Consider the following 26,779-nt stretch of genomic DNA (forward strand, 5'->3'; position numbering starts at 1 on the left):
TTTTGTTGTACTTGCTCTTGGGGTCTTAGTCATGAATTTTTGCCTAGGCCAATGTCCAGAAGAGTTTTTCCAATATTATCTTCTAGAATTGTTATGCTTTCCCATCTTAGAATTAAGTCTTTGATCCATCTTGAGTTGATTTTTATATAAGGCAGAGATGGGGATCCAGTTTCATTCTTATACATGTGGCTTGCCAATTATCCCAGCACATAAACTGGGGAAAGGATAGCCTATTTTGGGGAAAAGCTATATAAACTGAATAGGCTGTCCTTTCCCCAATTTATGTTTTTTTCAAATATATAAATTGAATAGGCCCTCCTTTCCCCAATTTATGTTTTTGTATGCTTTGTCAAAGATCAGTTGGCTGTATAATATTTGGTTTTACTTCTGGGTTCTCTATTCTGTTTCACTGGTCTAAGAGCCTTTTTTTTTTTTTTCTTCCCCATAACAGTAACCATGATGTTTTTGGTAACTAGAGCTCTGCAGTATAATTTAAAGTCCAATAATGTGATACCTCCAGATTTGTTCTTTTTTCTTAGTATTACTTTGGCTATTCAGGTTCTTATGGGATTCCATATGAATTTTAAGATTTTTTTTCTAGTTCTGTGAAAAATTGTGATGGTATTTTGATGGGAATTGCATTGCATCTGTAAATTGCTTTGGGCAGTATGGTCATTTTCACAATATTGATTCTTCCCATCCATGAGCATGAGATATGTTTCCATTTATTTGTGTCATCTATGATTTATTTCAGCAGTGTTTTGTAGTTTTCCTTGTAGAGAGCTTCACCTCCTTAGCTAAGCACATTCCTACGTATTTTATTTTTTTGCAACTGTTGTAAAAGGGATTGACTTCTTGATTTGATTCTCAGCTTGGTCGCTGTTGCTGTACAGCTGTGCTACTGATTTGTATACATTGATTTTGTAACCTGAGACTTTATTGAATTTGTTTATGAGATCTAGGAGTCTTTTGGATGAGTCTTTAGGATTTTCTAGGTGCATGATCATATCATTGGCAAACAACACTAGTTTGACTTCCTCTTTTCCACATAGATGCCCTTTATTTCTTTCTCTTAACTGACTGCTCTGGCTAGGACTTCCAGTACTACGTTGAATAGGAAGTGGTAAAAGTGGGCATCCTTTTCTTATTTCAGTTCAATTTTTCCCTATTCAGTATGATGTTGGCTATGGGTTTGTCATATATGGCTTTTATTATTTTGAGGTAAGTCCCTTCTATGCCTAGTTTATTAAGAGTTTTTAACATAAAGGGATGCTGGATTTTATCAAATGCTTTTTCTGCATCTACTGAGATGATCACATAGTTTTTACTTTTAATTGTTTGTGATATATCATATTTATTGACTTGCATATATTAAAGCATCCCTGCATCCCTGGAACCCACCTGATCATGGTGGATTATCTTTCTGATGTGCTGTTGGATTCAATTAGCTAGTATTTTTTTGAGGATTTTTGCACCTATGTTCATCAGGGATATTGGTCTGTAGTTTTCCTTGTTTGTTGTGTCCTTCTCTGGTTTTGGTATTAGGATGATACTGGCTTCATAAAATGATTTAGGGAGGATTCCTTCTTTCTCTTTCTTTTGGAATAGTTTCATAGGATTGTTACCAATTCTTTGAATTCCAGTAGAATTCAGCTGTGAATCCATCTGGTCATGGGCTTTTTTGTTGGCAATTTTTAAATTACTGATTCAATCTAACTGCTTATTACTGGTCTGCTCAGGGTTTCTGTTTTTTCCTGGCTTAATCTGGGAGGATTGTGTTTCCAGGAATTTATCTATTTCCTCTTAATTTTTTAGTTTGTGCATGTAAAGGTTTTCATAATAGTTTCAAATGATCTTTTGTATTTCTGTGGTTTTGGTTTTAATGTCTCCTGTTTAATTTCTAATTAAGCTTATTTGGATCTTCTCTCATCTTTTCTTCGGTAATCTCACTAATGGTCTATCAATTTTGTTTATCTTTTCAAAGAACCAGTTTTTTGTTTCATTTATCTTTTGTATTTTTTGTGACACTAGCTTGTCAATTTGTGCTCTTTCCGACTTTTTAATGCAGGCATTAAACGCTATGAACTTTCCTCTTAGCACTGCTTTTGCTCTATCCCAGAGGTTTTGATAACTTGTGTCACTACTATCATTCATTTCAAAGAAGTTTTTAATTTCCATCTTGATTTGTTAACTCAAAAATCATTCAGAAACATATTATTTAATTTCCATGTAATTGTATAGTTCTGAGCATTCCTTTTGGAGTTGATTTCTAGTTTTATTCCCCTGTGGTCTGAGAAGATATTTGATATTACTTCAATTTTCTTAAATTTATTGAGACTTATTTTACAGCCTATCATGTGTTCTATCTTCGAGAAGTTCCACGTGCTAATGAGAAGAATGTATATTCTGCAGTTGTTAGGTAGAGTTGTCAGAGATGTGTGAACCAGAGCAACTCCATCTTAAACAGGAGCTGGGTAAAATGAGGCTGAAACCTACTGGGCTGCATTCCCAGATGGTTAAAGCATTCTAAGTCACTGGATGAAATAGGAGGTCAGCACAAAATACAGGTCATAAAGACCTTGCTGATAAAACAGGTTGCAGTAAAGGAGCCGGCCAAAACCCACCAAAACCAAACTGGCGACTAGAGTGACCTCTGGTCATCCTCACTGCTACACTCCCAACAGTGCCATGACAGTTTACACATACCATGGTAACATTAGGAAGTTACCCTATATGGTCTAAAAAGGGGAGGCATGAATAATCCACCCCTTGTTTAGCATATCATGAAGAAATAACCATAAAAATGGGCAACCAGCAGCCCTCAGGGCTGCTCTGTCTATGGAGTAGCTGTTCTTTTATTCCTTTACTTTCTTAATAAACTTGTTTTCATTTTGCACTGCGGACTCGCCCTGAATTCTTTCTTGCTCTGTCGCCCAGGCTGGAGTGCAGTGGTGCGATCTTGGCTCACTGCAACCTCTACCCCCCGGGTTCAAGCGATTCTCCTGCCTCAGCCCCCCAGTAGCTGGGACTATAGGCGCATGCCACCACGCCTGGCTAATTTTTTGTATTTTTAGTAGAGACGGGGTTTCACCGTGTTAGCCAGGATGGTCTCGATCTCTGGACCTCGTGTTCCACCCACCTCGGCCTCCCAAAGTGCTGGGATTACAGGCATGAGCCACCGCACCTGGCCGCCCTGAAATCTTTCTTGCATGAGATCCAAGAACCCTCTCTTAGGGTCTGGATTGGGACCCCTTTCCTGTAAGAGAATGTTCTTTAAATATCTGTTCAGTCCATTGTTCCACAGTGTAGTTTAAGGCCATTGTTTCTTTGTTGACTTTCTGTCTTGATCTGCCTAGTGCTGTCAGTGGAGGAATACTGAAGTTCCCACTATTACCATGTTGCTGTCTATCTCATTTCTTAGGTCTAGTAGTAATTGTTTTATAAATCTGGGAGCTCCCGTGTTAGGTGGATGTAAAGTTTAGGATTGTAATATCTTCTTCTTGGATTGATCCTTTTATCATTATGTAATGACCTTTTTTATCTTTTTTTAACTGTTATTGCTTTAAAGTCTGTTTGTCTGATGTAAAAATAGCTACTCCTGCCTGCTTTTGGCTTTCATTTGCGTGGAATATCTTTTTCCACCCCTTTACCTTGAGTTTATATGAATCCTTATGTGTTAGGCAAGTCTCTTGCAGACAGAAGATATTTGGTTTGTGATTTTTTATCTGTTGGCTGCCATTTTGTATCTTTTAAGTAGAGCATTTAGGACATTTATGTTCAATGTTAATATTGAGATGTGAGGTACTGTTGTATTCATCATGTTAGTCGATACCTAGATACTGTGTTTTTTTTCATTGTGTTATTGTTTTATAGGCCCTGTGAGTTTTATGCTTCCAACCAGTTCTATTTTGGTACATATTGAGCTTTTGTTTCACAATTTAGAACTCCTTTTGGCATTTCTTGTAGTGCTGGTTTGGTAGTAGCAAATTCACGTAGAGTTTACTTGTCTGAAAATGACTTCATTTCTCCTTCATTTATCAAACTTAGTTTTTCTGGATACAAAAAAAAAGTTTTCTGGATACAAAAAAAAGTTTGACTGACAGTTATTCTGTCTAAGGAGGTTAAAGACAGGACCCCAGTCCCTTCCGGCTTATAAGGTTTCTGCTAAGAAGTCTACCGTTAATCATCAGGCTATCTAAAGTCAACATGAAGGAAAGAATTCTAAGAGCTGTGAGACAAGAGCATCAGGTAACTTATAAAGGATTTTTTATTTTAGATAAGTGAAGTCCTTCTAATTTATTTAACCAAGTATTCACTATACACATTTAGTAACATGCAATATAGTATATGTATTAAAAGTTGGCATGTAAAGTAACATATCTTTTTTGGCAATTTAATTATATGTATCAACAGTCTCAAAAATATTCATACATTTTCACCCACTAATCCCATCCTAAGAATCCTGAGTTACTGTGATCAAATATAAATGCACAAAACAATATATTTATACTAGACAAAAATTGGATACACAATGGTACATTTAAGGATGTATGGAAGAATGGATTGATAACATGGCCTTCAGGAAGTCTTCCAAAAGTTTCATTACTTTAGGTGATTTTGTTTTTGCAACCAGGCTTTTGATAAAGATAAAATAGTAAAAATTTCAATACTACATTCTTGAACCTTGAATTATGTGTTCTCAACACTATATACAGAAACTCTGATATTCATTCAGACAAAAATTAGGTTTAAGGTCCACTCAAGAAAATAAAAGGTATATTTCAATAGACAGCATTTCCGATCAAAGACACAACGTTTGGTCAAGGGTGTTTCCAGGAGTCATGGGAGAGAATAACTGAAAATAACGCTGGGAAATTAGGCTGTGGCCAGACTATGAAAATCTTTAAATGCCCAGATAAGTCTGCATTTTATTCTCTAGTTGCAAGGATTTATAAAAGATTTTCAATGTAAAAAATTATGATCCAAAAAGTACCTTTACAAAAAATTAATCTGGCAGCAATAATGCAGTACTTTACAGAATCTGAGTTAGAAGAGTTCCTTAAAGGCTTCTGATTCAACTACCCTCAAGGATGGAATGCAGGGAGAGTCCCAGGAGACAAGGACTAAAGGGCAGGCTGCTGCAGTGATCTGGATTTGAGGGGATATAGAACTCAACAAGTATGGCAGAAATTGGAATAAGAAGGAAGTGATCTGGGTCTTAAAGTTAATGCAATTTTGTACTAAAATGTAAGTCAACTAACAATTACAACTGTAAGCCCTGGATTCTGTCTACAAACATTTTTGTTTTTTATCTTAAGTCACTGGCAGACTATGTAAGAAGTCTGGAGCAGAATACCTATCTATCAGTCTGTCTCTCTCTCTCTCTCTCTCAATACAGGGTCTGGCTCTGCCACCCAGGCTGCAGTGCAATCACATGACCTTGACTCACTGCAACCTCTGCCTCATGGGCTCAAGCCATCCTACCACGTCAGCCTCTCACCTCAGCCTCACCCTCCCGGGACTATAGGTGTGTACCACCATGCCTGGCTAATATCAGTTTTCTTTAATAAAGCACATGGCAGGTAAAAGACTATCCTGTACAAACCCTTGACAGTAACGGCAGGCTCAATTACATTCAACTCTCCAATTCCATTCATCAAATCATCTTAACCCTATTATTATTTATGTAAAATGCAGTTTATCTGTACTGATTTTTCAGAAAATGTCCATAATTATCTCTTTTGTAGTATCAATATTATGCATATCTCTAAACAATGTTGATTTCTTCTCAGTTTCTCCAAGTTGGATTAATTATCTGCTCAATCATTGCTAATACAGATATGCATACCATCATTACGAACGACATGTCATACAGGCAATCTGAAACAAGAGATTTGACTCAAGATTCTTTTTAAAACTTAATTTGGTTGTAATTCTAATTCTGATATAATTTATCGATGTGGTCCAGGTTAAATGAATTAATCTTCATATTTCATATCACTGGACTTTTTCTACATCTTTTAAATGTGCTTTTCTACATCTTTAAAATGTTTCTACATCTTTTAAATCTCCCTACTTTTTGGTAGTTCTTGACATGTTTTAAAAGCTCAATGACAGTCATAGTTGCATAACTCTGTGAATAGAGTAAAACCACTGAATTGTACACTTCACATGTGTGAATTTTGTTATGTGAATTATACCTAATATGACACCATTATTATCTTAAAGTCTATTGAGAATGAACAGTGCTAAGTAATATAATACTCCAGCCTGCAACTAATAATCAAAATAACCTAACCACTGCCCTTCCCAAGGCTATAACTGCTGATAAAAATATATGTTTGTTCAACTGAAGTAAAGAGATGCCATAGGTACACTTGGACAGACACAGAATACTTATGGTCCATTTACTCTAATATTAACATTTCCTCACATTCCCTGGAAATATAGAAACTGAATCTTGGAGTCGACTAAATGAAACTAACATATGATTAAAATAGTTAATCATGGCCGGGCGTGGTGGCTTACGCCTGTAATCCCAGCACTTTGAGAGGCCAAGGGGGGCGGATCACAAGGTCAGGAGATCGAGAGCATCCTGGCTAACACGGTGAAACCTCGTCTCTACTAAAAATAAAAATAAAAAAATTAGCCGGGCGTGGTGGCGGGCACTTGTAGTCCCAGCTACTCTGGAGGCTGAGGCAGGAGAATGGCATGAACACAGGAGGCGGAGCTTGCAGTGAGCCAAGATCGCGCCACTGCACTCCAGCCTGGGAGGCAGAACAAGACTCCATCTCAAGGAAAAAAAAAAAAAAGTTAATCATAAACTCACAAATAACTACATCATTTATACTTTGGTGAAGTCATTTATATATGCATCATGGCTAAAGTCTAAGCATCTGTTAAGAGTTTAAGAAACATAATTTTTTAATTTACACAGGAATAGGCACCTTTTTCTCAATACTTAAGTTTGATTTGTAGGCTATTTATTTTTCTTTTTTTTTGAGACAGAGTCTCCCTCTGTTGCCCAGGCTGGAGTGCAGTGGCGCAATCTTGGGTCACTGCAATATCCACCTTCCGGGTTCAAGCAATTCTCCTGCCTCAGCCTCTTGAGTAGATGGTTACAGGCACGTGCCACCACGCCCAGCTAATTTTTGTATCTTTAGTAGAAATGGGGTTTCACCATGTTGACCATGCTGGTCTTGAACTCCTGACCTCAGATGATCCACCGCCTCGGCCTCCCAAAGTGCCAGGATTACAGGTGTGAGCCACAGCGCCCAGCCTTGTAGGCTATTTATAGTCAACTCTTGATAACTCATAATAGAGAATGAAGACATAAAAAGTTATTACTGAAAGGAAGATTAATAATTAGCTAGACAAGATCATATATATGTTTATAGAAGCATAAAAGGCCAAGGCCTGAAACAACCAACTTCTTTATTTTATGGATGAGGGCACTGAAGCTCGCAAGAGTTAAAAGTGTTGTTCGAAGTAACAGCCGGTAAGTGGAAGAGTAAGGATTCAAGCCTAAGACATTCTTTGTGTGTGTGTGTTGGGGGGGGGGGGTGGGGGTGTGTGAGAGAGAGACAGAGTCTTGCTCTGTCGCCCAGGCTAGGGTGCACCGGCATATTCTCGGCTCACTGCAACCTCCGTCTCCTAGGTTCAAGCGATTCTCCTGCCTCAGCCTCCCGAGTAGCTGGGATTACAAGCACATGCCACCACACCCGGCTGATTTTTGTACTTTTAGTAGAGACAGGGTTTCACCATGTTGGCGAGGCCAGTCTCGAACTCCTGACCTCAAGTGATCCACATGCCTTGGCCTCACAAAGTACTGGGATTACAGGCATGAGCCACTGCACCAGGCCTCAAGCTTTAGACATTCTGACTCCAAAACCCAAGTCTTCTGGGATTCATAAGCAGAATTCTCATTCTGCAGCCAAAATTAATTTACAGGCCAAAAACATTAACTTTAAATTTATCTTTCTTTAAAAGGATAAAAACATTATTAATCTCTAAAGCAAGCATCCTCTGTGAGTAGAAACTTTAAACTGCCCTTTTAAAGTTTCAAAATAGTTTTATCAAATATAACTCTTAAAACCAAAAACTGTTTAAAAATGAAGTCAAACAAAACTACATCAGGTCAATATCTATGTGTTAAAGAGTGATTGTAGGGATAGTGCTTGTCTTTTTACCTTTAGCCATGTCACACTCCTTAATCATTTTGAGAAAGTTGGAAATTTCCCTATCTAGTCGCTGTTGGCATGACTGTGCTTTCTGCAAAAAAAGAAAAGACAAAATTAAAACAAACTAATAAAAGATTTTACATTACTTATGCTTTAGTGTTTCTATCAAAACTTTCAGTACATAGATTGATATACCATAACAGAGACATATGCCTTACAGAGAAAAAAAAGGTGAGAGAAAATTTCCTTGTAAACTGAATATAACATTTAATCAAGTATAAAGTAAAAATAAATATTTTAAAGGTTTAAATACATTCAACATCTGTTGTGTAGATACCATACAATTGCATCCATTACTATTACTATCTCATTATGCCATGTGTATCTGAGGAATTATAATTCTCTGATTTATTAGCACTTTTAGTAGCCCTAATGAAATTCATCAAGAAATTATAAAATGCATTCCTTAAAAATATATTTTAAAAACTGTTTTGTTCAAAAAAAAAATCCAGATGGTCCTAACATTTGGAAACCACAAGCTGATTCTCTTAGATGCACAAGCAATCTAAGTGCATACAGCCCCCACATCATCAAACCAAAAAGGACATTTTCTTAGTGTGCCAATGCTTCTGAAAATAAGGTAAAGTCAATTATAGAAAGCATTCTTCCTTGTAATTTGACAGTTCTACATTTTTAGATCCCTAAAGGCAAAAAAACATAAATATAGAATTTCTTGATGAAAGTTACATCCCATCTTAGTGCAGATTTAGAAATCCAAAATGAAAGATCAGTCAAATCCATTTATTACATTAAAAATGTCATTTTGAAGGCAGTTTTATATATCATTTCCCTTTAAAGAGGTGGGAAGAATAAGCAAGAAAATTATTATTGTAAATTTGCTTGGTTATCAAAATAGAAAATATTTATTCTGAGAATCTTGACCTTATAAACAATAGAATCACATTCTTTTAGGTAGAGTAATATATTTAGCCTTATGAAACTTCCCTACTTTGTACTCCTAATCTCAGCTAGCCCATCACAAAACATTTTGCACCCCCAAAATCAAACTTACTATAGATCAGTATGTCAAGGTGGCATAGGTAAATACTCTTTTCTCCTAATTCACCTTATAAATTTTTTAGTGCTTACAAAGTTCAACTCAACCACAGTAGAATTATTCATGTTATCACATTAGTGACAGGCAATGTTCTCTTCAAAATTTGTATTACTCTCCTTTGTTTTGAGGGCTCTAACAACACCTATGTACCATTCACTTGGTGGAGAGCAGGGGGAGAATACCTACACCATGCAATTTAAAACACCATATATGCCTGATAATTTTTCCAGACACAGCCTGTGAATACAGGTTGAGGGGCAGGGAAAAAGTTTATCTAGAGGCACCAAAACATGCACTGCAACCAAATGCATCACTCATGATGAATAGAAAATCATCATTCTTGCTCTATACATATTTAATACTCTGCTTATGTGCAAGTCAATGATACTGTTTTATCCTTTCTATGATGAAAGTAAGCTAGAGGCATAAAAGTAAGCAATGGCTTCAATTGCAGACTATGAATCTGTAATAAACAGGATAGTTTTCCTAAGTTACAATTAAAGGCAGGAAACACCTTCTGTAGCATCATCTTCAAATACATGAATCACATTTATCTTCCCTTGAATCATATTTCCATCTAACAGTTATTAATAAGTTTCCTTGATCGATGATTTACTTGTTTTAAAGGGTACATAATAGGTCAGCTGGAGAAGATCCAATTTACACATACTGTTTTAAGTTGTGTACAAAGTATGTCTTCTGTTCTAAACAACTTAGTGCTTTTTAACTGATACTAAAAGATACTAAAAAGAACAGAGGTTATTAATATAATAAAACATAATATGGTCTCCCATTTGCTTAGTCGCTACTAGTTATATTTTGAAAAACTAAAAATCAATTTATGAAAGTTAATTCTTATTAATATTTTGCAGAGTCCAACATGGTTTCTCATTTTTGACTTCTATACCATTGATATTATGTCAGGAACTGATATGATTTGGCTGTGTCCCCACCCAAATCTCACCTTGAATTGTAGCTCCAATAATCCGCATGTTTTGTGGGAGGAACCCGGTGGGAGGTAATTGAATCACGGGGGTGGGCTTTTCCTGTGCTGTTCTCATGATAGTGAACAAGTCGCATAGGATCTGATGTTTTTATAAAGGGGAGTTCCACTGCAAAAGCTCTCTTGCTTGCTGCCATGTAAGACATGCCTTTGCTCCTCCTTCACCTTCCACCAAGATTGTGAGGCCTCTCCAGCCATGTGGAACTGTGAATCAATTAAACCTCTTTCCTTTATAAATTACCCAGTCTGGGGTATGTCTTTATTAGCAGCATGAGAACGAAATAATACAGGGACTCTTTTTAAGTTTTAATTTCTATTTATTTATTCTACATAAATGGCATCTCACTATGAGCAATGTTATAATACCTAAAGTTTAACAGTATTTTAACCTTGCCCAAGTTATCTGGACAAAGCACATAAGAACAAGGATTAAACCCATTGATACAGGGGCCTAGAGGATCAGAAGTTACCCCAGGTGAGCAGCTGAGCCACATTTACAACACAGGTCTCCTGCTTAGAAACCAAAATTTTAGCTGTTGGTTTTGTATGAGTTAAGCTGATGTTAAATTACCTTATGATCCCTAACCTACAGGGCAGCTCGAAAATGCATATCAAGGGGGTGAATAGCTAGAGAGGAATGCATAGGCTAGTAGAGAAGTAATTAATTCCAGGCTATTTGCTGCAGAAAATCCACATTTGGTTAATTAAGCACAGAAGCAGATTGCCACCTACTCAGCAATAAAAACGAATAAACTACTAATACACACAACATTATGGTGAAAAAAGACACCTAAGAGCACATACTGTACGATTCCATTTACACGAAATTCTACAACAGGAAAACTGATCATGCTTATAATGACATTGTCATTATATCAGTGTCATTAGGTCAGTGGTTGCCAGAGATGGAAGTGGAGGGTATTATCTGGGAAGAGCAGCAAGGGAACAACATTTTGACATAATAAAAATGTTCTCTATCTTGATAGGAGTGGTGGTTACACAGACAACACACATTTGTCAGAATACATCAAATTGAAGACATAAAGTGAATTCCTTTTTTCTGCAAACATTATATTTCAATATTAATTCAAACTTTAAAAATAATAGATTGTCAAACTCTGATCACTTTCTTCTTTGCAGAAAATGGCCGCTATTACAAGCAGTGGTGCCGTAGCACTTATCTCTAAGTCTTCCTAACTCCAGCCAAATCCACTTCAAAGATAGCCCCATACTCTGGCCAGGCTCAGTGGCTCACGCATGTAATCCCAGCACTTTGGGAGGCTGAGGCAAAAGAATCATTTGAGCCCAGCATTTCGAGACCTTCCTTGCAACATAATGAGACCTAATCTCTACCAAAAAAAAAAAAAAAGAAAAAAAGAAAAAATTACCCAGGCTTGGTGGCACATGCCTATAGTCCCAGCTACTTAAGAAGCTGAGGCAGGAGGATCACTTGACCCCAGGTGGTCAATGCTGCAGTGAGCTGTGATCACACCACTGCACTCCAGCCTGGATGACAAAGTGAGACCCTGTCTCAAAAAGAAAAAAAAAATAACCCATACTCCATCTTTCCTAAGTCAACCCAAAAGCACATTTATTCTTTCTGACATCTGGCGATTATTATGCCCCTGCTTTGTAACTTTCTTAGGGTTTCACTTTGCAATATGTATTTACATAAAGTAAAAATAAAAAACAAAAGGATATAGAGAGAAAAGTCATTCTCCTTCACACACTTGACAATCTTATTTTGCAGCTTTCTCAGCTGCAGAGCAACAAGTGCTAATTTCTCATCTTTCCTGAATGATCTAAGTCTACACAAATATATACACGTACATCCCTGTTTTTTTTCCTCCCAAGTAGTATCATATTTGGTACATCATTTTATGCCTTGTCCTTTTCACTTAACTGTATATCTTAAATATATCAGCATATATACATCTGCCTCATTCTTGCATGGATGTACCAATCTTTATTAGCTCCACGTGGATGTACATGCAACTTTCTGCGCATTTATTTTAGTTGGGAATCAGTTATTCTTTTTTTGTTGTTGTTTTTGAGAGAGGCTGGCTCTATCACCCTATTGCCCAGGCTGGAGTGCAGTGGTGCGATCTCAGCTCACTGCAACCTCCGCCTCGCAGGTTCAAGCGATTCTCGTGCCTCAGGCTCCTGTGTAGTTGGGATTACAGACATGCACCACCATGCCTGGCTAATTTTTGTATTTTTAGAGGCAGGATTTCACCATGTTGTCTAGGCTTGTCTTGAACTCCTGGCCTCGTGTGATCTGCCCGCCTCGGGAATCATTTATTCTTAAATCAGAAAAGCTTTATATTATTTTCTCATTCCATTAAACTCGAGCATCATCTGCTCATAACTTTTTTTTTTTTTTTTTGAGACAGGGTCTCACTCTGTCGCCCAGGCTGGAGTGCAGTGGCGTGATCTTGGCTCACTGCAACCTCCACCTCCTGGGCTCAGGTGATCCTCCCACCTCAGCCTCCTAAGTAGCTGGGACTACAGATATGGGCCACCACGTCCAGCTAATTTTTGTATTTTTAGTAGAGACAGGATTTTGCCATGTTGCCCAGACTGGAGTGCAATGGTGTGACCACAGCTTGCTGCAGCCTCAGCCTCAAAATTTAAAAAAAAAAAAAATTTGTTTTTAAGATGGGGATTCGCCATGTTGCCCAGGATAGTCTCGAACTCCTGGGCTCAAGCAATCCACCCACCTCAGCCTCCCAAAGTACTGGGATTACAGGCGTGAGACACCATGCCTGGCCTGCTCATCACTTCTTGTAACACAAAAACAGTTCAGATCCTACAGAATCAAGACATCTTCAACAAATAAAACCCCCACTTTGCTAGTACCACCCAGAGCCTCTAAGAGCCTATCCCAGCACTGTCCAATAGAACTTTCTATGATGCTGGAAATATTCTATATCTTCGCTGTCCGTTGTGGTAGCCACATGTGGCTACTGAGCACTTGAAATGTGGCTAATATGTAGTTAAATACAGTTAAAATGAACAACTGAATTTTTTTTTTGAGTCGTCTCACTCTTTCGCCCAGACTGGAGTGCAGTGGCACAATCTCACCTCACTGCAACCTGTGCGCCCCGCCCCGCTGGGTTCAAGCAATTCTCTTGCCTCAGCCTCCAGGGTAGCTGGGACTACAGGCGCCCGCCACCATGCCTGGCTAATTTTTGTATTTTTAGCAGAGACCAAGTTTCACCATGTTGGCCAGGCTGTTCTCAAACTCCTGACCTCAAGTGATCCACCCACCTCAGCCTCCCAAAGTACTGGGATTACAGGCGTAAGCCACTGCGCCCAGCTGAATAATTGAATTTTTAGATTTTAATTAATTTAAATGTAAATAGCCACAGGATAGCTAATAGCTATCATATTGGACAGCGCAGTTCTATACCAATACCGTGCTTGATTAATTTCTAATTTTTATTTCTGAAATATTTTCAAGTTGCTATTACAGCAACAACCATGAGGTCAATAATTAATTCTAGGACTTGTTTTATAGAATCATATTGTATAAGACAATGTTTACCAAAAAATGTTTATACTGAAAAACTGACTCACTCTCTCTCTCTTTCCTTCTAAGAGACAGGGACTCACTATATTGCCCAGGCTGAACTCAAACCCTTGGGCACAAGTGATCCTTCCACCTCAGCCTTTCCCTCATTTCTTATAGGTCTGTGTACTAATCCAAAGGCATGTTAAGGAAATAAAATCAGTTTTGTTGTTAATTCAGATGATTTTAGAGTATATCAGTCCTAGAATGACTAATTCCCCTTAGAATGTCTATAGGTATCAAGAATAGACCCTTCCATAAATTGGCCCCTGATTTTCACTGGAACTTAAAAACTCAAGAATGAAGGGCATCCTGGAGCCAGTCTACTGACAAGCTATGATTCAACACACTTCAAAGCTCATTTTGGATTTTACCTATTTTGAACCAGTCTCCAGATGTTGAGACAGAATCAAGATTCACAGCATTGGCCAGGCATGGTGGCTCATGCCTGTAATCCGAGCACTTTGGGAGGCGGAAGCGGGAGGATCACTTGAGGTCAGGAGCTTGAGACCAGCCTGGCCTACATGGTGAAACCCCGTCTCTACTAAAATTACAAAAATTAGCTGGGCGTGGTGTTGTGTGCCTGTAATCCCAGCTACTCAGGAGGCTGAGGCGAGAAGATCGCTTGAACCCGGGAGGCGGAAGTTGCAGGGAGCCGTGATCGCATCACTGCACTCCAGCCCGTGCAACAGAGCAAGACTCCCATCTCAAAAAAAAAAAAGAAAAAAAAAAAAGATTTACAGAATTAGCATTCAAACTCTGTTGGAGAGGAACATGCAAAACCTAAAAGTGCTTAACACTATAGTGCTAAAACTCTCATTAACTTTAGGTGCAATAAAATCTAAAAGGCAAAAGCTTCATGGTTTTAAAGTTAACATGTGAACAAAACATTAAGGAATAAACTGAAAGATATAGTCGAGGTTGATGACCGGAAAATTTGAAAATTATGCTAAAGAAGAAATCTTGCCGGGATGTGGTGGCTCACGTCTGTAATCCCAGCACTTTGTGGGGACGAGGCGGGTGGATCACAAGGTCAGGAGATCAAGATCATCCTGGCTAACACGGTGAAACCCTGTCTCTACTAAAAATACAAAAAAAAAAAAAAAAAAAAAATTAGCCAGGTGCGGTGGCAGGCGCCTGCAGTCCCAGCTACTCGGGAGGCTGAGGCAGGAGAATGGCGTGAACCCTGGAGGTGGAACTTGCAGTGAGCCGAGATCGCGCCACTGCACTCCAGCCTGGGCGACAGAGCAAGACTCCGTCTCAAAAAAAAAAAAAAAAAAAAAAAGAAAAAAAAAAAGAAGAAATCTTTTTAATGGTATGTAAGTTAGTATGCTTTTATTTTACCTGTAACTTCCATTTAAAAACTTTTAAAATTATCATAATCCTAGGAAAGATATTAGTATGCTTTGTCAATCCTTCCAGGTTTTATCATTTACCTCTTATTGACGATAAGTAAATAGGGAAGGATTTCTTTTCAATTAGGGAATACCAACTGAAAGTTAAAATATTTAGCATCTTTTTTTTTTACTTCTTTAATGTAATTTTGGCCATATGTATTTAAATCTTCCATATTTTCCCAGTTTTAATGTTACTTAAATGCTGTAGTAGATGTTACTTTTGCAAAGTTCACTGATCTGAAAATTTTGTTTATGGTTCTCACATACACATTAGGCTTTAAACCAGAGGTAGTATGGTAAAGGAGTTGTCATCAATTCTGGGGAATGTCTTCAACAAACATGGGAGAGTTCAAATTCTTTAATGTTCCATCATAAATTAAGATTAGGGATTGAAAGAGTCAAAATACCTTTTATATTTAAATGTATAGGTCTCTAAGTTGATAAAACTCCATAGGTATTGGGGAATTTAACTTCATTAAAGTTGAACTAGAAACATTCAAATCTTGCCACCAACTCATTTAATTTATAAAGACAAAAAAATTAAATTTAGTAGGCAAATTCACATATCCTGACATAATTATTCAGACTGAAACTCATCATCATTCCATAGTTCTAATTCTTCCAAACTCAATTCCCATTCTTTTAGATACAAGATGGAAATAAAAGGTACAGCCAGAAAATTGATGACCCCTCAAAACACCTATTTCATTTCAATTACCTATGCTGATATTCCTCTAGGGATAAGGCACTGGTGTCACTTCAGAAGACTTCTCCATTCATTAATGATGCTTTACCTTATCTCTTAGCAACCAAGCTACAGATTACAAGTGGTTTTAAAGGAAACCTACCAACCAGGAAAGGTATCACTATGGTTGCATTATTTAAACTCTGAAATGTGCAGTGAAGTCATAAAGGGCATCAAGTCAAGCTATGCATGCTCCCCATCCTCGCAGCAACTTTCAAACAGAATGACAGTCTGTTAACAGCAATGTAAAAAGTTTCACCTAAAAAAGTACAGTGCCTTTAAGGCACATGTCCATCTCATCAGAGCGTATCTACAAAGGCATTTGATAGTATTACCATGACAGACATAAGCTACCAACACAATGCAACTCAGCGAAGAACAGTACTATTTCTATTGTTGTCAGAAATCATAATTTCAAAACCTTACATCTTAAAGAAAAAAGTTCTTGATTAAACCTCATGACATAGATAGCTATAAAGGTCAGGTTACATTTTCCTATTTACCTCTAATGATTTCTTCAGGTCTACAGCGGAAACCGTATCTTCCTCCTCCTCATCAGTCAGCTGGTCCTGGGAACAGTAGTGAGTGCTGTAAGCAGAATGTTCTTCTATTGCTTCCAGCCAGTCCTGAAATCATGCAAGAATTTAAATGAGAGTGAAAAGCATTTTTATTCCAAAGAGATAATATTACAATGATCTGATAAGCATAAAATTTACCTAGTGAAATAAATATTATGGCCTCAAAAAGGAAAGCAAAGCAACCAGTAATGAAACAGCAATGTGGGTCTCTTGTCCATGATATGTCTGGATAAAAGCTTTTCCTAGTACTTTAAAAAATATCATCTATAAGTTTACATATTCATGAATGTTAATATTCAAACACATTACAGAAATTAAATAATGGGAGAAAACTTTGTCACTTAAAATTATAGGTTCTCGTTTTCAGTATTGAGAACCTGTAATTTTATAACCTAACAGAATAAGTTACTATATAGTAATGGATCCAGATACACAATTTTACTAACTTACACTCAAATTAGAAGCACAAGAAACTAAGGTCATATTAAAACAGCCAATACTTGCCCTGATGCATTAACTTTTACTACATTTTTTAAATAACAGTGATTTCACAAAAAGAATGTTTGGCCTAAAAATACCCTATCTTACTTTTTCCTCATTTTCGTACACTATACTCAGGGTCAAATCTTACCATTTTATGAAATGTTGGGAGAGTCATGAGTTAGATTGTTTAGGGTTCTTTGCATGGCCAAAGTTTACCACTTTGGAAAATAGATTATTTTAACCTCTTACATAGTTTACCGAAAAATCAAGATATGTCTATGAACACTGCTTTGATTTAAAAGAATAAGAATAGGCCTGCCGCGGTGGCTCACGCCTGTAATCCCAGCACTCTGGGAGGGCAAGGTGGGCAGATCACGTTTGAGACCAGCCTGGCCAACATGGTGAAACCCCATCTCTACTAAAAATACAAAAATTAGCCAGGCATGGTGGTACATGCCTGTAATCTCAGCTACTCGGGAGGCTGAGGCAGGAGAATTGCTTGAACCAGAAAGGCAGAGGTTGCAGTGAGCCAAGATCACACCAGTGCACTCCAGCTTGGGTGACAGAGCAAGGGAGGCTCTATCTCTAAATAAATAAATAAATAAAAGAAAAAGAAAAAGGCCGGGTGCGGTGGCTCATGCCTGTAATCCCAACACTTTGGGAGGCTGAGGTGGGCGGATCACAAGGTCAGGAGTTCGAGACCAGCCTGATGAACGTGGTGAAACCCTGTCTCTACTAAAAACACAAAAATTAGCCAGGCATGGTGGCATGCACCTGTAATCCCAGCTACTCAGGAGGCGGAGGCAGGAGAATCACTTGACCCAGGGAGGCAGAGGTTGCAATGAGCCGAGATCCCACCAGTGCACTCAAGCCTGGGCGGAAAAAAAAAAAAAAAGAATAGGGATAGTCCATTAAGTGACTGCACCATAAGTATTGGTCAAGTAAATCCCAATTTTCTAGCTTGCTGCTATTGTTTAATTTATCACTAGGAAGGCTGAGTCTCCATTGTAATGAGTGTCAGAACGCCTGGCTTGTAGTCCAGGTTCTGTCACTCACAAGCTGCCTGGCCTTGGGAAATCACTTCAATCTTACAATCTTTAGTTTCCTCACCTATAAGTTAAGGCGTAGACCTGTCATTTACATTAAAAGGATGCCCCTCTTACATTCAGAGAATTAAAATTGAAAAACAAATTATGAACAGAAAATACCTGCAGGTACATGTTGATAAAGAACTAATTCATGTACCAAATTTTAAAGGCTTCATTTAAAAAGTACAATCAGGCCAGGCACAGTGGCTCACGCCTGTAATCCCAGCACTTTGGGAGGCCAAGGCGGGCAGATCTCCTGAGCTCAGGAGTTTGAGACTACCCTGGGCAATGTGGTGAAACCTTGTCTCTGCTAAAATACAAAAAAAAATTAGCCAGGCGTATTGGCACGTGCCTGTAGTCCCAGCTACTCAGGAGGCTGAGGCATGAGAATCGCCTGAGCCTGGGAGGCAGAGGTTGCAGTGAGCTGAGATCGCACCACTGCACTCCAGCTTGGGCTACAGAGTGAGACTCTGTCTCAAAAAAATAAATAAATAAAAATTTAAAAAAAATTAAAAGTACAATCAACAAGATTTTGGATGTTACCATTGAACCTATGTTATATTCTCCGTGTCTTTAAATGTTCTGTAAGTTTTAGGAAAGATACATGACTCCATAAGATTACCTCTCTTGACTGCTGAAGGCTATTCTTAGGAACCCGGAAGCCATGAATGGTGTCATCAAAGCATTTAATAAAGAAGAGGCAGCTATCAGTGGATTTTACCTTGGATATAAAGAAGTCAGTAAGACAACATTCATTCACATAAAAGAGGACCCTAAAATTATCTATACATAAAATTTAAAGTAGTGACATGACTTAACGATACCCAGTTGAACACTTAAGTATTGATAGATAAAAATTGGAAAAAAATAGATTACAGTGGGAGTATCAAATGCACTGTAGAACTATGTCGAGTCTGGCTCTCAACTTCTTAGTTACTCAACATAAATACTATGGTTCATCAGGTTTGTCATTTTATTTTTATCCTTTCTTAAGTATAACTTAATATGCACTTGGGTTATGAAATCGTTTAGCTACCACAGTTCCCATTTTTTATTCATACCCCTCGCCTTACCTTTTTGTTTGAGCTGAGTATAAAATAATCAGCAGTAGATAATGTTGATAAAGAAGGAGAAAAGGGAAAGAGAGTAAGACGGATCAGAAATAATTATGGGTTTTAAAATAAAAATTTGGCATGAAAAGGATTTTAAGCCATTTATGCCAGAGGTTGCAAAATGTTTTGTGAAAAATCAGACCTTGGCGATGACCTTGAGCAGTAGGATATAAATAACTCCCACAAGCTTAGCGTTCCAATAATGGAACACCAGGCATAAATGGGTTAAGAATGGAAAAAGGTAGATTTCTTCAAGATCCTATCAGAGGCCCCCCACCTGTTGCAGAAAACAACTATAAAACCCAGATACGAAAGAAAAGGCAACCACATGGAGGAACCTGGACCTGAACAAAAGCTGACAGACTCCGATGGGAGTCACGCTCTCTGGAGGAAAGGGGCCAAGGAGCTGTGGAAGTAAGTTCCCATGCCTAAGGTTTTGCACCTGGGACTAAGCACAGTCCACATGGTGACAGGACAGCAGCAAGGGCACATGTGGAAACTCCTGTCTTTGGACATTAATAAAGCAAACCTGGGAACCCATAAGCACCAAAGAGGACAGGGGAATCCCCCAAGGGAAAGAGACAGAGAGATGGTCCCCAGATTCTGTCTGCTACTCACATCTCTGACTCATGAGCCACACACACATAGAAGCAGCTCATATAAACACAGCCTATCTGAACTGAGTCCAGAGCCACTGCCCAAGACACATAACTCATAATCCAAACCAAACCAAGAAAAGGACTTGCTGCAATGGAAAACACTTAACAGAGAAAAACAACAGAATCCAAAATCTCCAGAACTCAACATTCATAATATTAATAATATTATGATTATTATATATTATAATCATATTAATATTATGATTATTATAATATATTATAATCATAATATGATTATATAATTATATATAATATATTATATTATATAGTAAAATATATAATTATGATATATAATATATATTATATAATAAAGTATATTATATACTATATAATAAAATATATAATATATACGATATATTATATAATAAAATATATTAAAGATATTATATAATATATAATATTATAATTATAAAATAATAATATTAATAATATTAAGAGTACCATCCAAAATTACCTGACATACGGGCTGGGTGCGGTGTCTCATGCCTGTAATCCCAGCACTTTGGCAGGCCAAGGCAGGAGGATTGCTTGAGGTCAGGAGTTCGAGACCAGCCTAACCAACATGGCAAAACCCCGTCTCTACCAAAAAACACAAAAATTAGCCGGGCATGGTAGTATTCACCTGTAATCCCAGCTACTCAGGAGGCTGAGGCAGAGAACTGCTTGAACCTGGAAGGTGGAGGTTACAGTAAGCTGAGATCGTGCCACTGCCCTCCAGCCTGGGAGACAGAGCGAGATTCCATCTCAAAAAAACAGAAACAAGAACAAAACAAAACCAAACCCACAATTACCTGACATATGAAGAAGCATGAAAGTAGAACACATTCACAAAAGAAAAATCCAATTAAAAGGCAAAAATTGCCAGAATGGGTAATAGGAACTAAAACATACGCTATCTCCAAGAGACAGAAAATAAATATAAAGATACATATAGGCTAAAAGCAAATGGATAGGAAAAAGACACCATGCGAACAGTAAACATAAGAAGGCCAAAGTGGTTATGTTCATATCAGACAAAATAAATTTTAAAACAAAATGTATTACGAGAGATAAAGAGGGCCACAAAACAATAAAAGGATCAATTAATCAAGAAGACAACAATCATAAGTATGTTATCAATAACAGAGAAGGAAATGCAACATTCCACAAGCACAGTAGGACACTTTCACATCCCTCTTTCAGCAACTGATACAACCACTAGCCAAAACCAAGACACAAAAGATCTGAATGCTATCAACCACCATGACTGAATTAATATTGATAGGTCCCTACAACCAACAATAATAGCAAAACAACCAACAATAATAGCAAAATACACATTCTTTTCAATTGCATGTACTAGAATATTTCATCATCAAATAAGCCTGGGTAAATTTGACAAATATTTTTGGACAATCCATCTCTCATTCCATAATAATACATGGAGATAAATAAAAGTTAACTATATTTTAAAATTTTGTTCAAAATGGAGATGCCACGACTTTACTTGTTATCAAATTAAAATATATACAAGTGTTTTCTACAGCATTCCACAGAACCCCAAGATTTTACAAGGCTGTATAAATGATTTGGGTCAATCACTTGAAGAACTGATTTCACAGTTAGAGGAGCAAATGATCCATGTTTCATCCTACCGTGCATACTGCTTGAGTCAGGTGTTTGCATCCCTGGCGATAAATATTATGAACTGCATCAGGCCTTCAAAATAAAGATGAAATTATCAAGACAAAAGGAAAAGAGACAAGTGAAAAAAATTCATATTTCAAAATTTATACAGTGAAATTTGATAAGTGTAAAGATCATAATACTTACTGTTTCCTATACCATGAAAGGACTCCATGCTCTAACACTACCCAGAATAATCTCCAGCCAAAAAATCTTGAACTCTAAGGGAAAAATAACAAAGATTTCCCAAGCTGACACACCTAGATTCAAATACTTGACTGATAAAAAGTAATTAAGTGAGGACAGTCATATTTGAGTCTTTAGACAGTAGCACTGAACAGTAAAAAAAATGATCAAACATGAACTTAGGTACTAAGTGCAGTAATGAAAACATACCACTACAGGGTGACAGGAACAGCAGAAATGCCATACTGATAAGATCAATGATGATTACAGTTTATGGTTCTGACAAAACTGTTCAGGGATTATTTACAGAAAATATACCAGTTGTGGGCTTCAAAGACAATTTCCTCAAAGTCATGAATGAATGTCTAAAAAAGAAAATTATCCTAAATTTATCTTATACAGTATAAGCATACAGATACATAAATAGATTAAGGGATTGCTTGCAAATGCAAAAGAAATTATGTGCTCTTACAAGGTTAATTCTAGAAAACAGGATTCTCCAAAATGTAGAAACTGTTAGGACTGGAAAAATTTTATATATGTACCATGTGATAATTCAAATATTAATTTTCTTCTAAGTCTTCCATGGTTTGATGTTCATAACAAAAATAATACTGTAATTCTTTGATCTAGTAAGAAAAAAATGTATTCTCCCCCCACTCCTTTTCATAAAAACTTAGTCACCTAAAAGTGACTCATCAACACCAAAAAAACACCTAAAAGGGACCATCAACACACAGAAAAGTAACGGCTACAACCAGTGGAAGCCTCTTGAAATCCAGTAGTATAAAAGTGGCTTGCCGGTCACGGTGGCTCACACCTGTAATCCCAGCACTCTGGGAGGCCGAGGCGGGTGGATCACGAGGTCAGGAGTTCAAGACCAGCCTGGCCAAGGTGTTGAACCCTCGTCTCTACTAAAAACACAAAAATTAGCCAGGCACAGTGGCGGGCGCCTATAATCCCAGCTACTTGGAAGGCTGAGGCAGGTAGTGGAGGTTGCAGTGAGTATACCACTGCACTCTAGCCTGGGTGACAGAGCAAGACTCTGTCTCAATAACTAAAAATAAAAAAAAAAATCAGTGGTTTACATTATAAGATCCAAGAGCGATTAAATCACATATACTTCAGAAATGATTTTTTAAAAGTTTTAAACAGAAATAGAGCACCTGAGAATTATTCTTTACAGTTATATAATTAAAAAACCACCCCAACTTACCTTCCAGAGAGGGCCCTCATATCGTTTCAATGCTTTGTAGATGACCTGTCAAAAACATGTTTTCATGAAAAATGCATCTACATATTTCAAACATTCAAAAATTTTTTTCTAAAAATTATTAGATAAATTTAATTCATTACTCTGTACCTTATTACCAACAAGAATGTGTTTCATTTCAGCACCCTGGGCAAGGTCAAGAGGTTTCTGATCTGTGCAAAATACAAAGAAAAAAAGCCATCAACAGCTTAAATGTACTATAACAATCAATGCTGTAACTGCAGCATCTAATAGTCCTTCATTTTTCTATTGCCTATATCTTTTTCTTTCCCCAAAAAATTACCTACCAGAGAGAGGTTGCCATCTCAATTATTTATGGCCTCCCTTTTGGTCGCTAATTATTAAGCCAGCAAATCAGATTAACTTCACAACAAATTATCATGAACTCATAAATTTGTCGCTTAAACAATACAAATTTATTATCTTACAGTTTCAGAGATCAGAAGTCTGAAATCAATTTCACTGGGCTGAAATCAACATGTGGACAGAGCTGCATTCCTTCTGGAGGCTCTAAGGGAGACATTTCCTTGCCTTTTCCACTCCTAGCGGCCAACTACCTGACTTGACATGGGGTCTCTTCCTCCATCTCCAAAGCACATCATTCCAACCTCTGCTTCCAGCATTCTGTTCTCTCTCTCTCTATAGCCCTCCCTCCTATCAGGAGCCTTGTAACTACATAGGTCTACCTGGATAATTCAGGATTTCCCCTCATCTCAAGATACCTAACTAATCACAAATTTGGGGTCCACTCTTTAGCCGACCACAGCCACGCTTCAGCCGTCTCGCTGCATAATGGGTAGCAGAGATGGCTCACAAGCTGAGGGTGTGATGGTCCACAATTTAGGACAAAAGAAAAAGGTGACAATGGAGAAAAAAGCCGGCAAGCTATCAATGTTAATTTTTCCAACCTTACACATGCACATTCCATGTTTTGCCCAACAACAACAAAAATGGAGTTTGTCTTATCAAAGTTATTTATAGAGTTCTGAAGTGAGCAGGACATTAAATGAAGGACAAAAGGTAAAAAAACAAACAAACAAACAAAAACCCACAAATAAATCAAACCATCTCCTAGCCTCAAATAGCTTATTATTAGAGAAATGAAAGCTACCTATGAAAATTAGAACAGTCCTTTCAAAACAACGTATCAATGAGAACTCTGGAACTGTTTATGCAGGAAGGTGATATATTCTATCAGATAACCTTTTAGGCCAGGCGCAGTGGCTCACAACTATAATCCCAGTACTCTGGGAGGCTAAGGCGGAAGGACGGCTTGAGGCCAGAAGCTTAAGACTCGCCAGGGTAATACAGTGAGACCTTATCTCTACAAAAAAAAAAAAAAAAAAATTTTAATTAGCCAGGCATGGTGGCATGTGCCTACAGTCCCAGCTACCACTGCACTCCAGACTGGGTGACAGAGTGAGACTCTGTCTCTAAAAACAAAAAGGGGGGCTGGGGGTGGTTTAAAATAATAATATTTTTATAAATACCAAACACCTGGTATGTGTTGGCAATTTTTTTGTATGATATCTCCTAATGAGGGTCTGTTATGTACCGATTACTATTTTAGGCACTGAGGATTCAGCAGTGAACATAACAGAAAAAATACTGGGGGGATGGGAAAGCATAGAAGGTGGGAAAGACAGATGATAAATTAATTCTTAAAGATACAGCAGACAATGAACCACGGTACGCCCAGACTTTTTAAATAAATGATTTGACAGAGTAACTGGGATACCACTTTAGACTGGAGGATGAGGGGTTGATCAGGGAAAGCCTCTTTGAGGAAGGGATGTCTAGGTTGAAAAGAAGGATCCAGCCTTGTGAAAATACAGGGAAGGACATTCTAGCAGAGGAACAGCTGATGCAAAGGCTCTGAGGTAGGAACAATTCAGCAGGCAAGAGATAAAGTCAGAGAGGCACGCAGAGGCCACATCACACAAGGAGTTTGTAGGCCAGACTTTTGTAAGCCAGCATAAGGAGTTTGAGTTTTATTCTAAATAGGATGAAAAGCCACTGAAGGGTTTTAAGTAAGAGTAACATGATCTGACTCATGTTTAAAACTCTGTCAAAGTGTTAAAAAATTATAATATAGGCCGGGTGCAGTGATGCATGCCTGTAATCCCAGCACTTTGGGAGGCCGAGGTGGGCAGATCACCTTAGGTCAGGAGTTCGAGAGCAGCCTGGCCAACATGGTGAAACCCCCATCTCTACTAAAAATACAAAAATTAGCTGAGTGTGGTGGCAGGCACCTGTAATCCCAGCTACTCTGGAGACTGAGGCAGGAGAATCACTTGAACCTGAGAGGTTGAGTTGCAGTGAGCTGAGATCGCGCCATTGCACTCCAGCCTGGGGAACAAGAGCAAGACTTCGTCTCAAAAAAAAAAAAAAGAAAAGAAAAGAATAATAACTGGGAAAACACAAACTTTGGCAGTTCCATGATTTTGATAAATTACTAGAATATTATTAATAGGATAATGCTATTGTGCTTATGTTTTTTAATAGCCCCATTGAGATACAAATTAACATACAATTTACTCACTTAAACTGCACAAATTCAGTGGTTTTTATAGGTGCACAGAGTTGTGCAACTATCACATGCTTGTGGTTTTTGTTAAAGGGTGTCCTTATTTTTTACTAATATACTGGACTACAGATGTTCCCCAACTTACAACAGTTCAACTTAATGGTTTTTCAACTATCACAGCTCACCACAGCCTCGACCTCTTGGGCTCAAGTGATCCTCTCACCTCAGCCTCCCTGGTAGCTGGAACTGCAGTCACGTGTCATCACACCTGGCTAATTTTTGTATTTTTTTGTAGGAATGGGGTTTCACCAGGTTAGTCTCAAATTCCTAGGCTCAAGCGATCCGCCAGCCTCAGCATCCCAGAGTGCTGGGATTACAGGTGTGAGCTACTGTACCTGGCCTTCAGTGTATTTTCAATTTACAATGGTTCTATGAGGACGTGGCCCCACAGTAAGTTGAGGAGCACTGGGTATGTACGAATAAAATGGCATGACAGGCCTTCTCTTTCCAGTTCTTCCCAGAATTGGGAAAAGCTGGGTTGAGAGGGTAAGAAAAGAAAAACAAATAAATTTTTTAAAAAGAAAAAGAGATGGCATGATATCTGGAATTGTTTCACAAGAATTCAGGGATTAGGAAGAGATACAGAGTGGCCATTATTGCTAAGTTCTGGAGGAGGGTGATGGGTACATCAATTAATTATGCTATTTGATTTCTGAAGCTTTGATAATTTCCATGATTTTTTTTAAAAAGGTCACTCTGGCTGCTGTGTGCAATATGGCTTGTAAACGTGGGCAAAAGAAATGCAGGGAGGCTAATTACAAAGAGATGGCAATAGTGCAGGTAAAGGATACTGGTGGTTTAGACTAGAAAGTCAGTAGTAAAATGGAGATCATTTTTAACATAGAGAGAAATATGTGACTTTTTTTTTTTTTTTTTTTTTTTTGAGACAGAGTTTCCCTCTGTTGCCCAGGCTGGAGTGCAGTGGCACCATCTCAGCTCACTGCAAGCTCCGCCTCCCGGATTCATGCTATTCTCCTGCCTCAGCCTCCTGAGTAGCTGGGACTACAGGCGCCCACCATCAAGCCCAGCTAATTTTTTGTATTTGTTTTTTTTTTTTTAGTAGAGATGGGGTTTCACTGTGTTAGCCAGGATGGTCTCGATCTCCTGACCTCGTGATCTGCCCGCCTGGGCCTCC

General features: G+C 38.0%; 1 protein-coding gene and 1 non-coding gene across 5 annotated transcripts in view; one reads left to right on the forward strand and one right to left on the reverse strand.

Annotated features, from left to right (window-relative positions):
- The window catches only part of OSBPL1A (oxysterol binding protein like 1A), a 233,095-nt gene that overhangs the window by 132,385 nt on the left and 73,931 nt on the right, over positions 1-26,779 (reverse strand). For 3 of the 4 annotated variants that reach the window (XM_009433810.5, XM_063796042.1, XM_054672214.2), the window contains 7 exons: positions 23,148-23,209; positions 23,001-23,045; positions 21,746-21,819; positions 21,568-21,631; positions 18,785-18,883; positions 16,517-16,639; positions 8,190-8,271 (listed from right to left, as the gene is read on the reverse strand). In XM_009433810.5, coding sequence (XP_009432085.4) covers positions 8,190-8,271; positions 16,517-16,639; positions 18,785-18,883; positions 21,568-21,631; positions 21,746-21,819; positions 23,001-23,045; positions 23,148-23,209 — 549 coding nt within the window. Of the gene's footprint in view, positions 1-8,189; positions 8,272-15,986; positions 16,082-16,516; positions 16,640-18,784; positions 18,884-21,567; positions 21,632-21,745; positions 21,820-23,000; positions 23,046-23,147; positions 23,210-26,779 lie in introns of those variants that run through there. The other variant, XM_063796043.1, reaches the window with a different exon arrangement.
- MIR320C-2 (microRNA mir-320c-2) lies at positions 26,084-26,132 on the forward strand. Its single transcript, NR_035743.1, has one exon. It is a non-coding gene; the product is annotated as a microRNA mir-320c-2 (primary transcript).

This window comes from Pan troglodytes, chromosome 17, assembly GCF_028858775.2.
Source record: "Pan troglodytes isolate AG18354 chromosome 17, NHGRI_mPanTro3-v2.0_pri, whole genome shotgun sequence".
Classification (NCBI taxonomy): domain Eukaryota; kingdom Metazoa; phylum Chordata; class Mammalia; order Primates; family Hominidae; genus Pan; species Pan troglodytes.